General features: G+C 61.7%; 1 protein-coding gene across 3 annotated transcripts in view; it reads left to right on the forward strand.

Annotated features, from left to right (window-relative positions):
* Positions 1-13,995, forward strand: part of PKD1 (polycystin 1, transient receptor potential channel interacting) — a 44,118-nt gene that overhangs the window by 3,054 nt on the left and 27,069 nt on the right. For all 3 annotated transcript variants that reach the window (XM_045047539.1, XM_023247051.2, XM_011290710.3), the window contains exons 2-6: positions 11,637-11,708; positions 11,818-11,889; positions 12,170-12,339; positions 12,700-13,371; positions 13,466-13,649. In XM_045047539.1, the coding sequence (XP_044903474.1) occupies positions 11,637-11,708; positions 11,818-11,889; positions 12,170-12,339; positions 12,700-13,371; positions 13,466-13,649 (1,170 nt within the window). The remainder of the gene's footprint in view (positions 1-11,636; positions 11,709-11,817; positions 11,890-12,169; positions 12,340-12,699; positions 13,372-13,465; positions 13,650-13,995) is intronic.

The following is a 13,995-nucleotide window of genomic DNA, read 5'->3' on the forward strand; positions in this document are numbered from 1 at the left end:
GATTCCCTGATCTCAGTATGTGTCCAGTGTGTTTAGGTTTTGGATTGTCTCTGTGTTTTGAGTACTTTGAATTAGGATCCAGATACGGTCCACACAGTGCAATTACTGTGCTCTGTCTTCTGACGAGGTATCCGTTTTCCCACATCTCTTTCCTTCCTCATGCTGCTTGTTGAAAGCAGCCCCGACTGGGGTCTGGGCTTGAACTGCACCTCTGCCGTCACCATGGCGACATCTGGTTTGTCCCGCTGCCCTCCGTTTCCTGTAGTTTGACAGTCCAGAGCTGTGTTGTGTGGCAAGCCATGTTTCAGGTACCCTGGAGGCCCTTGTGGCCAGTGGCTACTGCGTGGCACAGGACAGCACGGAGGTAGAATGTTGGTCACAGGAGAGAGGTCTGGATGTGACGGTGCTCCTCCAGCTGTGGTCTGTCGATCAGTGTCACGTGTGCCTGGCTGTTGTCGGCCACCCCCTTCTCGGGATGTGTGCTGTTGGTTTCCGTCGGTGGTCTGTAGGACTAGGTTTGGAGCAGGAACTCGGTGGGGACTTGGTTCGTGGAGGGAAATATCAGGACCTTAGGGTCTTTTGTCACCTGGGGGTACTTAGGGCCTCGCCCCTAAATGACAGGAGGGAGCGAGGGAGACCGGGGAGGCTGGGCCCCCAGCATCTGCGTGGCACACGGGCGTGAGGGGAGGTGGCATCTGTGGCCATTGGGCCCGTTGTGTGCGTAACGTGTCCGGCTGTACGTGCCGCGTGTGTTGCTGCCTTGAGGACTGGCCTGGCCACAGAGGGTCCCCTCCCTGAGCCCTCGTCATCAGACGGAGAGCCTGGCTGCTGTGTGCTGCGTCCCGTGCCTAGAGTCTGTGAGGCTCGGTTATTACGGTCAAGTCCATGTTAAACTGAAGACACAGATGCGGGGAGTGGGCTGCTTTGGAGGCGCTGCCTGGACGGACCCCCGGCGTAGGTGACGCTGCAAGGTCTGAGGGAGTGCGTGCCAGACGGGGACAGCCTGGAGGGGTCTCTGAGGCTCGAGGTGACGGAGGCATGGGAGAAGCAGGCGGGGAGGGTGGCATTGAAAGGTCCCGGATAGAAGTGGCAGGGAACACTGGCTGCTGCGTGGAGATGGGTCTCGGGAGGATTGGCGCCTCCCGCGTGCCCAGCTGCTCTCCCCTCACGATCCCCGAGCTGCACGGTGTGTCCGGCCTGCACTTGGAAATCAGAGAGAAACGCACGTGTAGCGGTGGTTTCCCAGTGGGACACGGAAGGCTGAGTTGCCAGAGCTGTGGACAGGAGGGCACCTGTCAGCTTCTGGGTGCGGTTGGCCCCCAACCGGGCGGGAGGGCGAGTGGGGAGGCCTTGGCTGCGTGTGCACACTTGGGTACGAGAAGGGACCGACACCGGCACGCCCACAGCGCCAGCAGCCAACCCTCGGGAGCCCAGCGGCGCCCGGGAGCCGTGAGGGCGGGGGATGGGCCCACCTGCAGGGGCGAGCATGTGCAGGCCGTTTCTGTGATGGGCGCCTGCGGCCAGAACGTAAACGAAGGGCGTCTTACACACGGTCGATGCTGACGAGATACACGGCCCAAGTGAAAATGGGTGAAGGATCTGAACAGACGTTGTCTCCAATAAAGACGCGGGTGACCAGTGAGCACGTGAAAAGATGCTCAGCATCCGGCTTTCAAGGGAACCCAGATCAAACCGCAGTGAGAGGTCTATCACCAAAGACGGGTCATAGCACGTGTTGGTGAGGACGTGCAGAAGCTGGAACCCTCACGCACCACGGGCGGGCGTAAAACGGAGCGGCACATCGGAGAGCCATCTGCCAGCTCCTGGAAAGATTAAATGTGGAGCCACGGTAGGAGCCAGCTTTTCTGCTCCTGGGTGTCTGTTCAAGAGAACTGAAACCCGTGTCTACCCATAAACTACCCACGGTAGCAGAGACGTGGAAACAGCCCCAGTGTCTGGCAGCAGACGAGCAGATCCACGGAATGTGGTCCGTCCACACGGTGGAGTACCACTCGGCCATCAAAAGGAACAAAGCGCTGGCACCTGCAACAGCCTGGATGCGCCTTGAAAACATGTTCGGTGAAGGAAGCCAGACTAGAGGCCCCGTGTTGAATGATTTCACCGGTAGGAAATGTCCAGAACAGGCAAATCCACGGAGCCAGAAAGCAGATTAGTGTTTTCTCCAGCTGGGGTGGGGGATGGGGTTTGGAGATGACGGCCAAGGAGCGTGGGGTTTCTGTTTGGGGTGATGAGAATGTTGTGGAATCACACAGTGGTGATGGTTGCACAACCCTGAGAAGATGCTAAAAACCACTGAATTGTATACTTCACAACGGTGAACCTCAGAGCATGTGAATTACATCCGAATTAAAAAACAAATCTCTGAAGAAAAGAGCGGGGGGGGGGGTGTGCACCCCCACTCCCCACCACTGTCTCGTCCTCTCCCTCTGTGTTGCCATGTTCTGGGCTCCTTGCTAAGCCTTTTCTGTCCTTGATCTCTCAGTGCCTTGCCATAGTGCTGTGGGGTTGGAACCACACTTGATGCGTTTCACAGACTGGGAAACTGAGGCTTCCCGAGGTGGAGTCACTTCCTCAGGTCACATGGCTGGGGAGTTGTGGCAGAGAAGTGATTTTGTCAGCACGTTCTGGAGCAGAGCCCTGGAGCTGCGCACGGGGGCCTGGTTCGACGAGGTGGCAGTGGGGACATCTTTGAGTGGGATTGAGAGGGACTGGGTGGGATCTGGGCTCAGCTGCCTGCTCGGCCCTGCCCTGCGCAGCCCTTGGGCCCAACTCCCTCCTTGGACTTCACTTGGCCATCCACACTGTGGTTCTTCCCGCTAACTTCCTGCCTGGTTCTAGGAGGGAAGCGTGGGGACCCAGGAGTCGGGACTCTGGCCCTAAGTCAGACCTGGGTCATGTCCCAGCTCCCCCATTTTCTTTTTTTTAACATTTATTTATTTTTGAGACAGAGAGAGAACATGAACGGGGGAGGGTCAGAGAGAGAGAGGGAGACACAGAATCCAAAACAGGCTCCAGGCTCCAGGCTCTGAGCTGTCAGCACCGAGCCCGATGTGGGGCTTGAATTCACAGACCGCGAGATCATGACCTGAGCTGAAGTCGGACGCTTAACCGACTAAGCCACCCAGGCGCCCCCCAGCTCCCCCATTTTCTGCGTGACCTTGGCTGAGTCACTCAGCCTTCCTGAGCTGTAGTGTCCACACCTGCAAGGCAGGCACCTTGAATGGATGCCCTCCTGGGGTTGTGGGCTCGTCCACAAGGCTCGGTGCTGAGGCCACAGTGATCGTAACTGTTGCCCAAGTGGCCCTGGGTTCTATTCCCCCATGTTCTTGGAGCCTGTTACTTTGTCCTCAAGCACTGGCTGCCAGAAAGTGGGTCCTTGGGACCCGCCCGCTGACAGACAAAAGCCCGAGGAGAGGACCCCCGGAGCACATGTGCTGGTGACTCAGATCTGAGCACATTGCTCAGACCCCACGGCCGATGAGGCAGGCACAAGGGAGCCCCAGCAGGCGCACCCTTGCACACCCTCAGCACCCACCGCAGGGACGCCTGGTGTGCGTGGATTCGTGAGGCCTGGTGCACTCCTCTGGTGTGTGGATCTCAGTTTTATGCGTTTGTGTTTTTGATGCATTCGAGTACAGATTCGTGACACTTGGAAGCTTGGAGGTATAAACAGAATGTGTGAATTCTCGTGGTCACCTTGTTCTGTGACCTGGGATGATGTGGCGCCATTGAGATCCAGGGCCACGAGAGCCGCTTGGCACCCTCCTGCTGCTTGCCTGTGGTCATGCACATGGCACAGCCTTGTGATCTCCCTTGGGCTAGCAGTGTAGGTGCCCGGTGTTGGTGAGACTCGGGTTCCCTTTCCTGCTTCCCTGCAGGCTCATCTTGTGATTCTCCCCCGAGACCAGAGTGTCGTCTCCTGTAGGGGCCTCCTCCTCCTCTCTCTCTCGCTCTGCCTTGGCCCTGAGCAGTGAGTCTCTGGCCACTGTCCTATCACAGCTGGCTGGGTGGCCCTGCGGGACGTGGGTCCTGCCCCCACGGGCTACCCCTGGGACTGGGGGGGGGGGGTACTTCTCCCACCACTTGTGTTTCCCCCACGGCTCTTGAGACCCTGGCTCTCGAGGGAGACCCTGGCTGGGCTTTGGTGTCGAGTAAGGAAGCCATTTTGGATGGAGATGCACATTTTCCTTTCCGGAACACTCTGCAGTGGCCAGCGCCAGCAGTGGGAACCCAGACGGGTCCAGCCCGCTGAGCACTCTGGAATGAAAACACCCCGTGTGTCCTGCCGCTGTCTGGGGTGGCGGCGGCCGTCTGGCCCCGGGCACACTGGGGCCTGGCCCTCCGAGTTGGGTGCCTGTGTGTCTCCAGCCGGCCAAGGCGGGGCTGTGTCCACGGGGTGGGCCGCGTGCAGCGGGGGCGCCGGCCGAGCGTGCCTGCAGTCTTGCTGCCGAACAAAACGCAGCTGGAAAATGCAGCTCACGTCCTTTTTTCCCGGAACACCTCGTTCTCTGTGGCTTGGCAGCCGTCTCCGCCAAGGGGCCCGGTGGTGCCCAGCCGCCCGTGCCAGGGAGGGGGCTGCATCTGTGGCCAAGGTGGGCAGGGCTCTTTCTCTCCCTGAGGTGCTGTGGGCCCCGGCCTGGACAAGTGTGGTGGCTCCGGCTTTAGCAGCCCCCCGGGCCCTGAAGGCACGGAGCTCGCTCCAGGGTGCTGGGGGCCACCCTGGAAGGGGCTTTGTCCTGAGGCAGGGCCAGAAGCCAGCTTTTCCTGCTGGTTTAAGCAGGGGACGAGGGCCAGTGCTCAGGGCAAGGCTAACAGCGCTGGCAGCCTCCAGGTTCTGGTGCCTTCGCACTGCTCTGTAACCCTGCTGTCAGGCTGGTTGGCACGGTCGTCTGTGCCCAGGAGCCGAGTGGGTGATGTCTGTGTCCCTGGAAGGCCAGAGGCCACATGCCAGCTCCCCAGCCAGAATGGGGAGGAGCCCGGCTGTTCTTGTCCGGTCTTCCGACTCTGGGAGGTGATGGTGGGCGTGATGGTGAGGAGGGTGGCCTCCCAGAGCCCCAGCACTACCACCTGCGGGAGGGGATGGTGTGTGCTCCTGGCTGGCTGTGACAGGTCTGGATGTGGTACCCAGGCACGGTGCCAGATCTGGAGGAAGGCTGCCCCCCCCCCCCCACTTTACTGGTCCTTTCCTCCCCTTGCCCAAATTCCCAGCTGTGGGTGGAGGGGCAAGCTGGACCCTCTCCTGCGCAGCCCTGCCTTGTTAATCCCCTGAAGGTGGCTACCTCTGGTGAATTGAACTTGGAACACCTCTCCTCCAGAGGATGTCTTTCCCTCCTAGTGTGGGGGACACCCCATACCTTCATCTCCTTTCTGCAGGTCAGAGGCCCCCCCCGCCCCCGCCCCCATGCCCCAGCCCAGCCTGTGGTCCCAGGGCTTCCTAGGCCAGCAGCATCACCACCCCAGATACCCGTGTCCTGTCCTGGTGAGGGTCCACTTGTGGGAGGGCAGAGCCTGGGTGAGGGGGCCCCAAAAGATGCTGAGAAATGTGGGCCACTTCCTGGATCTGGAAGGTTCCCTCGGCAGGCCTTTCCTCCTCACCTTGGTGGCTGAGATAGCCCCTTGCTGATGCCCTGGGGCCGGAGGGGCCCTCCCTGTCCCTTCTCCCCGGAGAGCCTGCTCCTGCCCCTCCCCCGCGGGCCCACTCGGCATGTTTGTCTTCAAATCCGCTCCTTCCTAAACTTGAATTCATTAATTTAAACATCATCATTTCCGGTCCTGGAAGCCAGCCTTGCTCACCATAAATAGATGGAATGAAAACAGAATGAGGTTATTACACTCAAACTGGCTCGGGTGCTGGGCTCCCAGCCGCCTGCCCCCAATGCTGCTAGTGAGGCGGGGGGGGGGGGGGGGGGGGGGGGGCGGTGGGGGCCCAGGTCCAGCACTCTGGCCTCTCCCCTTGTGCCTGGGCCTGGCTCCTGAGGGCGGGAGGGGGGCATGCGGGGTTCTTCCTTGCTGGGCTGATGAGACCTGTGGGGCCTCCGGGGAGAGGACAGGCCAGCCCAGGCTATGTTTCCAGGAGGCCTGTGAGGGATGGAGGGAGGAGCACGGAGCCCTGGGCGTTGGATGGGGAGTGGGGTACCTTCTCCCCCTCCAGCAAGGCCGTCCTGTCCTGCCAGAGGGAGGAGGCAGCTGCTGGCTCGCAAGGAGTGGGTTACATAACCTCTGCAGAGGCCCCTCCAGAGCTCATTCCCCCCCCCCCCCCAAGCCCTGTTTCCAGTGCGGCGGCCAGCGCAGGGGTGGGGGTGACAGGCTGGGGCCTGGCACTCACCCCCGCCGCTGACCACATGCGTCTGGAATGTGCAGATGTTTCCTTGGGGGCTCCGGCTGGCCCCCAGACCCCGCCCAGCATCTGGACTGGGGAGCGGGCACAGGGGCCACTCCTCTCTTTGGCAGAGGAGGAAACTGAGGCTGCTCAGGGCTGCGGGACAGGGTCCCAGCTTATCCCGGGCCTCTGGCTCCTCCACTCTAGAAGGGGACTGCTCTGGGAGACCCCCCAGACTCAGGAACTCTCAGGACGTGCTGACTGTGGCCATCCTATCCTCAGGCTTCCACCTTCACACACCCTGACCCACTCCACTTTACCAGTGCAGCCCCTTCTGATCTCTCCCTGCCCCGCCCTGCCCTCCCCGGCCTGGGATGTGAGCAGGGGCGGGTCGTAAGTGCTGAGCCTTGTGTGCAGACGGCACAGGGGAGCTGCCGGGGCTCATGGGATGGGGTCCTTCAACAGCTGTTGCCGGCACTTCCAGCTCCGTAGTCGAAGCAGGGATCCCTCCACTAGGCTTCTGCTTTGAGCAGGAAAGATCAGACCCAGACATACAGGGACATGCGGTTGGATGCCTGAACCCCAAGGCCCGAGAGAATGTTTGGTCTGGAAAGCGGGGGGAGTCAGGACCACCCCGGCACAGGGGGACAGACTGGGCTCCCCGGTGACTGCTGGGTGACTTTGGGGGAGGAGAAGGAAGGCCAGCCTCCCGGCCTGATCCCTGGTGCCTGGGGAGGTGAAATGTGTCTTGTGCTGTCACGGATGTGTGCCTGCCCCCTGGTGGTGTGTGTGTCCCCAGGTCACCCACCTCCTCCCTAAGCTGGCCTGACCCCTGCAGCCTGGGCCTTGGGGTCCCTGGAGGTTGTTTGTGTGGGCCTCGGAGGGGCCGGGGAGTGTCTAGCTGACCCAGAGGGTGGGCCCTCTTTGCCCCAGGACCTCTTAAGGGTGCTGTCTGGCCAGGCTACTGGCCCTCCTCCCAGGAGGGGCCGGACACTGCTGTGCTTGGCTGTGCTGGGCCCCTGCGGCAGAGGCTCCCTGGGCGTGCTGTGTCTCCCCCTTGCATTGCAGGACCCCGGTGTAGGGGCAGGGTGTCAGACTGTGATGATGTCACCTGGGGGCTGCAGCGGAAGTCCTAGCGGCTGGGGGGTTGGAGCAGGGCTGGTGTGAGGCCTCCTTGGTGTTCCCCCAGAGCAGTGATGGCAAGAACAGATGGAAATGTGGACAAGTGGCTGTTTGGGACCTTGGGTCTGTGGGTTCCTTTCAGTTTCCTCCTTCTGGCGTCCCCCCAGGGCTCCCCCTCAGGGTCCCTTCTGCTCTTCCCATCCCTGCCAGTGCATACGGTCATTGTGGCCTGCCCCACGCAGATGCTCCCACATCTGGGCAGGCTGGGGGCTGGGGCTCAGGACCTTTGGTGTGGCACCTGGCTCCTGTCCTGGTTCTGCCCTTAGGGTATGGGACCTTGGCCAGCAGGGTCCCGGGGAGACTGCTGGTGTTTTCTGTGCACTGTGGGCCAGGCTCGGCCCAGGTGAGTGCTGGGGTGGGGGAAGGGGCTCAGCTGGGGCCTGGAAGGCAAGGAGCACGTGGCCAGTGCCCGTGACTGTGTGACCATGACGGTGGGGCCTTCCGCATGTGGGGGAAGGGAGCCTCAGTGGGGCGCGCTAGGCCAGGCAGAGCTGGATGGAGGACTTAACTGGGCCGAGGATGGCCTGGAGCCACAGGCCAATGAGGCCAGGGACAGTGGTGCCCTGACAGGCCAGGGTGGGTGCTGGCTGAGTGGCCTGGGCCCGGGGCTCGACCTGCCCCTCCCACCCGCTGCCCTGGTTTCTCAGGCACCACAGGCGGCTCCCAGCAGCTGCCACTCATGATGGATTTTCCAGAAAACGGGATGTGGAAAAACATTTTAGGGATTTTCCTTCTTTCTTTCCTCTTGTGCTTGAGACCCAAGCTGGGAAGCTCTCCTGGGACTCTCACCCCGTGCACCACCATCCCTAGGTCGCATCTGTCTGGATCGTCTCTCTCCTGGGACTGTTGGTTCTCATGCCGCGGCAGCCTGATTGTCCCTCAGAGGCCCAGGCCCCCTGCCAGCCTCAGTCCAGACATCCGGGGGTCCGTCCGTAGGTCTCACGGAAGTTTCTCATGGCACAGCCATTGCCACTGCAGGACGTCGTAGTTGAGCAGTGGGTGTGAGGCCGGCTGTGTCTCCCTGGCCTCCCAGCCTGTCCAGCCCATCCTGGGAACCACCTGGCAGGGTCAGGCCTCTCCAGTCTTGGAGTTCCTGGGACCTACACGAGCAGGTGTGTGTGTGTGTGTGTGTGTGTGTGTGTGTGTGTGTGTGTGTGTGTGTGTGTGTGTGTGTGTGTGTGTGTGCGCGCGCGCGCGCGCATGCATGCGTGCGTGCGCGCGCGCGCGCGCATGCATGCATGCGTGCGCGTGTGCGCGCGCGCCCGTGCACACACGGAGTTTTCTCCTCCGGCCCGTGGGAAACCGAGAGGCTCGCTAAGGCCAGTGCCTCATCTGGGGCACCTTGCTGGGACGGGCAGGGCTCTGGCCTTGAGCCCATTGTCAGTCACAGTACACCTCCTCAGGGTGGAGGAGGCCTTGGTGACCCAACCTGCTCTTCGGTGGGGCTCCTGGCCCCCCATGCCACCCGCCCTTGTGTCTGCTCCCCTCTGAAGCCCCCATCCCAGGTCCCCTTGGGCAGTCTGTCCTTTTCTGCACGGAAGTCTCCACACCCCGTTTCTTGTCTTTCAAGGGCAGAATGAGTATGGGAAACGGGGTGGGGGGGTAGGGGGACTTGCCTGCTCCCAAGATTGAGACGTTAACCAGGGCATCTGGGTAGCGCGGTCGGGTTAAGCTCCCGCCTCTTGACTTCATTCAGCTCAGGTCATGATCGCATGGTTGGTGGGATCGAGTTCCGCATTGGGCTCTGTGCCGACAGCGCAGAGCCTGCTTGGGATTCTCTGTCCCCTTCTTTCTCTGTCTCTCTCTCTCTCTCTCGATGAATAAATAAACTTAAAAAAGACCGAGTTGTTACTGTGCACCCCTTTCCGGCCCTTCCTTTAGATCTCCGTTTGTCCAGTTGCAGAGAGAGGGGCTGCATTTTGCGCCTGGATTTTTCTTGCCCCTGAGGGGGCTGCCCCCGCCTGGCGGCTCCAGGCTCTCTGACTGTAAAGCCTGGTTTGCCCCACAGGTGACAGGAGGGGCTCTGTGGCTCCCCTGGCTCCTGGGGGGGGGGGGGTGGCAGTGCTGCCCTGTGAGAGGGCTCCAGCTGGTCCTGCCCTTTCCTAGGTCCTTGTTGGTTGCCATGAGATGCTGTGTGGCCAGCGGGTCTCCACGGTGAAGCAGCTGTCAGGGGCCATGGTGGGGGTCATTTCCTCAGCCTGGTTCCAGATGTGGTTCCTGGCATTGCAAGCCAGGCAGGGGTACTGCTCCAGGCATCCCAGCCTGCAAGGTCCCGGGACTCTCCCCTTTCTCTGTGTTTTTGGGGGCCTGTTTGTATGGAGGCCTGGTCTCAGCTGCCACTCAGTGCCTCGGCTCCTGGGAGGACCTTGATTTCACACCAGCGTGTTCTGACTAAGGTCCTGCTGTATTTGGAGCAGGCCGGGCAGAGCAGGACCCATTTCAGAGGGTGACTATTGCGAGCTGGGTGGGGGCCAGGCAGGTGTCCGGGGATGGGGTGTCTGGACTGGGCTGTGGCTGGGGTAGGCGGGAGTCTTGAGTGTTTTAAGAGCTGGGTTGGCAGGACCTAGGAATGGTTAGGCTGAGAGGAGGCATCAATGGATCCCTGGCCTCTGCACAACTGGGTTGTCACTGGGGGCAGGGGTAGGGCTGGTGAGAGGTGTTCTGGGGACCTCAGAGGGCGGGAGGTGACATCTGGAAGGGCAGAGGCTCTGCGGGTGGGAGGCCCAGGTGTCATCACTTTGAAGGCTGTGACCAGGGTCTACTCAGACATGTGTGAGCCTGAAGAAGGGGTGAGGGGAGCAGTGGAGCAGGTGACCAGAGGTGTTCACCAGGTCAGGGTGGTCCGTGGGTCTCTGTCCCAAGAAGTGGATGGGCAGGGGCCACCATGGCCTCCACCCCCAGGCCAGCCAGGAATCTTTGGCTACAGAGCGTGTTGCCTGAAAGGCTTTGACTCTCCTGGAGGAGTGGGGCCGGCGTCGCCAGCGCCAGGGGTCACGGTTCTGAAAACATTCACAACTTGGATAAAAGTCTATCGTGCTGTTTCCATTGGGGTGTCTCCAGTTGTTACCCACCGGGAACGGTTTTTCCGTCCGTCTGACCTCTGTGTTTCTCTCACTGATTTCATGTTCTTTAAGTCTTTTTTCCCCTGTAGTCCTCACCGTTGATTGGCAGTGTGTGTGCAAAGGGCAGCAGGGCCTTTGGTCCCTTGTCTAAGTTGCTAGCGCCCTTCTCAGCTCGTTTTCTGATCTTAGTGATATTCTGTGTGGAGGTTGCATGTTTTTCTGTAGTTGGATCATCTGGCGTGGATGTTTTTTCTGCCTGTCCTTTCGTGCTGTGAAGAGTCTGTCGCGTCCTCCTGTATTCTTTCAGTCTGTTCGGTTCTAGAAGAGTGTCACCTTTAACTTTGGGTCTTGGTTTTGGCTTTTGTTTTTCCTCACTGCTGAGACGTTCCCCTGTCACCTTTGATTTTGAACCTCCTGGGGTTTATTGAGGTCAGTCTCTCACTCCTGGTGGCTAGTGTTGTCTGTGTTAATCTTGTGTCCTTGAGTGGACTCTTGCAGGGTCAATATGTCTCCGGAGGGCCCAGCACACGCAGCTCGGCGTAACATAGCATAAACCTACGTTGCGTGGTGATTCTTACCCAGTGATGCTTCCCGTTGAACCTGTGTACTACCGTGTTCTTACTGGGGTCCTGTTAGCCTTGGGCTTGGCTGCGTTCCATTGGCATTGCTGTGCTGTGGGGCTGTCCACCAGGGTCTCCTCCTTTTATCGGTCTTTGCGCCCCACTGTGTCTCAGGGCATTTTGAGACCATCTCCTTCCTGGAGCCGGCAACAGCTAGGCCCCTGGCCCTGGAGACCCTTGGGCTGCCATGCTGGGCCAGGGGGCAGGGGACTGGTGGGGGCAGGGTGTGGATGGCGCACTCAGGGCTCCCAGCCTTCTCCTGCTCCTTTGTTTGGATCCCATACCCTGGCCCCAAGTGTAGTGAGTGGGGGGTGGGAGGCTGCAAGTTGTGGCTGTGAGGAAGCCTCTGGGGGTGGGCCTGGGCCTGGGCCTGCACCTGCTCGCATCCTGTCCGGGGCTCTGGCGCTGATTTGTGGCCGCTCTGCTCCTTAGAGATGTGTCCCACAACCTGCTCCGGGCACTGGACGCTGGGCTCCTGGCGAACCTCTCCGCACTGACAGAGCTGTGAGTGTCCCCTCTCGGGGGGGGGGGGGGGTCAGGTGGTGGCTACCTGTCACCCGTTTCGGTTATGGGGGCTCCCGTCAGACACTGCTGAATCCCCCTTTTCTTCCAGGGACATAAGTAACAACAAGATTTCTACTTTAGAAGAAGGATTATTTGCTAATTTATTTAATTTAAGTGAAATGTAAGTTGTGGTTTTTGGTGGGTGTTGGTAGCCAACCCCGAGGCCCCCAGTAACCCTCCCTGCCGTCCTGCCCTGGCCTCCGGGCCCACTCCCATTTGAGACCAGGCCCCGAGGGCTGTTTGCTCGCCTGCTGGAGCCCTCCGAGGGCCCGGCGGGCTGCCATAGGGGTGGTGGGACGCCCCCGGCCCCCACTCCCTGGGGCGAGGCCAGTGCAGACTTCCTCGAGGGCCCCTCATCTGCCCTGCCGACTCCTGAGCGCCCGGCCCTGCGCCTCCTGCAGAAACCTGAGCGGAAACCCACTGGAGTGTGATTGTGGTCTGGCGTGGCTGCCTCGCTGGGTGGAAGAGCAGCAGGTTCGCGTGGTTCGGCCCGAGGCGGCCACGTGTGCCGGGCCCGGCCCCCTAGCTGGCCGGCCCCTGCTCGGCGTCCCATTGTCAGACAGCAGCTGTGGTGAGTATGGCTGAATGTGACCCGCTCGGTCCTTCTCTGTCGGCTAGAACCCCGTAGGTGTTCCAGGGTCACCGGCCTGGGGGGTGGTGGCAGGTGGGACTCTGGGAACAGAGGCACCTGGGCAGCAATTGTGGCTGCTGAGACAGACCAGGTCGGGGGTCAAGGGAGCAGTGCAGGTGGGAGGAGGGGAGGGTGGTGAGTGCCAGGCGGGGGGGGGGGGGTGCTGGCGACGTGATCTGGGGTCTAGGATGGGGCACAGACACCGTAGGGGTGGGGCCTGCCTGGGGACCAGCCTAGGCTGGGGGCAGGGGTGCAGCAAGGGCGGGGCCCGACGAGGACCAGGCTGTCTGCTCTGTCCAGGTGAGGAGTACATCGCCTGCCTCCCGGACAACAGCTCCGGTGCCGTGGTGCCGGTGGCCTTCTCCACTGCCCACGAGGGCCCGCTGGCACCCGAGGCCTGCGGCGCCTTCTGCTTTGCGGCTGGCTGGGGCCTCGGGGCCCTCTCGGACCAGGGCTGGTGCCTGTGCGGGGCGGCCCAGCCCCCCAACGCCTCCTCGGCTTGCCTACCCTTGTGCTCCAGCCCCCCGCTGCCCCTCGCCCCTGCCTGCGGGGGCCCCACCCTCCTTGAGAACGTCTTCCCTGCCTCCCCAGGGGCCGCCCTGGTGGGGCCTCCAGGACCCCTGGCCTCTGGCCAGCCAGCAGCCTTCCATGTCACTGCCTCCCTACCCGTCAGCTCCACACACTGGGACTTTGGTGACGGCTCCCCTAAGGTGGATGTTGCTGGTCCTGCCACCACTCACCGCTATTCCCTGCCCGGCCACTACCAGGTGACAGCCGTGCTGGCCCTGGGGGCTGGCTCGGCCCAGCTAGGGGCCAAGGTGCAAGTGGAGGCGGCCCCTGCTGCCCTGGAGCTCGAGTGTCCAGTCTCGGTACTCAGTGATGAGACCCTCAAGCTTGGCGTCCGAAATCGTGGTGGCTCCGGCCTGGAAGCCACCTACAGTATTGTGTCTTTGGGCGAGGAGCCAGGTCGAGGTGGGTGCCTTCTCGCCCCCAGGGGCTGGAATGGGTGGGGCAGTCCTGGCTGGGCCCACACTGATGCCCCCATCCCTGCCTGCTGACTCCCCAGTGGTGCATCCGCTCTGCCCCTCGGACACCGTGATCTTCCCCGGTAATGGGCACTGCTACCGCCTGGTGGCCGAGAAGGCCGCCTGGCTGCAGGCACAGGAGCAGTGCCAGGCCTGGGCCGGGGCCGCCCTGGCCATGGTGGACAGTCCCGCCGTCCAGCGCTTCCTGGTCTCCCAGGTCACCAGGTACCTGCCCCCACCCCCAGACAGGCTGCGAGGTGGGATCCCCGAATGCTGGGTCGGAGACAGAGCCTAAGTCTTGAGGAGGATCAGGAGAGGTGGGGGTGCTTGGAGGGGCCAAGGCCGGCCGGCCGGCCTGAGTGGGGCCTGGGAGCCCTGCTCATCCGACACCATCTCATCAGCGTTTCAGACACAGATGTGGAGGTACGGGTAGGGTAGGGGATGCATCACAGGTCCCACGTGCTGCCCACCCCCTGCTGTCCCCTGCCGAGCCCCTCCTGGCAGGGGCAGGGACAGTTCTGGTGTGACCATGGAGGCCACCCACGCACAAGGAACCTCTTGGATGCCTTCG

This window comes from Felis catus, chromosome E3 (genome assembly GCF_018350175.1).
Source record: "Felis catus isolate Fca126 chromosome E3, F.catus_Fca126_mat1.0, whole genome shotgun sequence".
NCBI lineage: Eukaryota > Metazoa > Chordata > Mammalia > Carnivora > Felidae > Felis > Felis catus.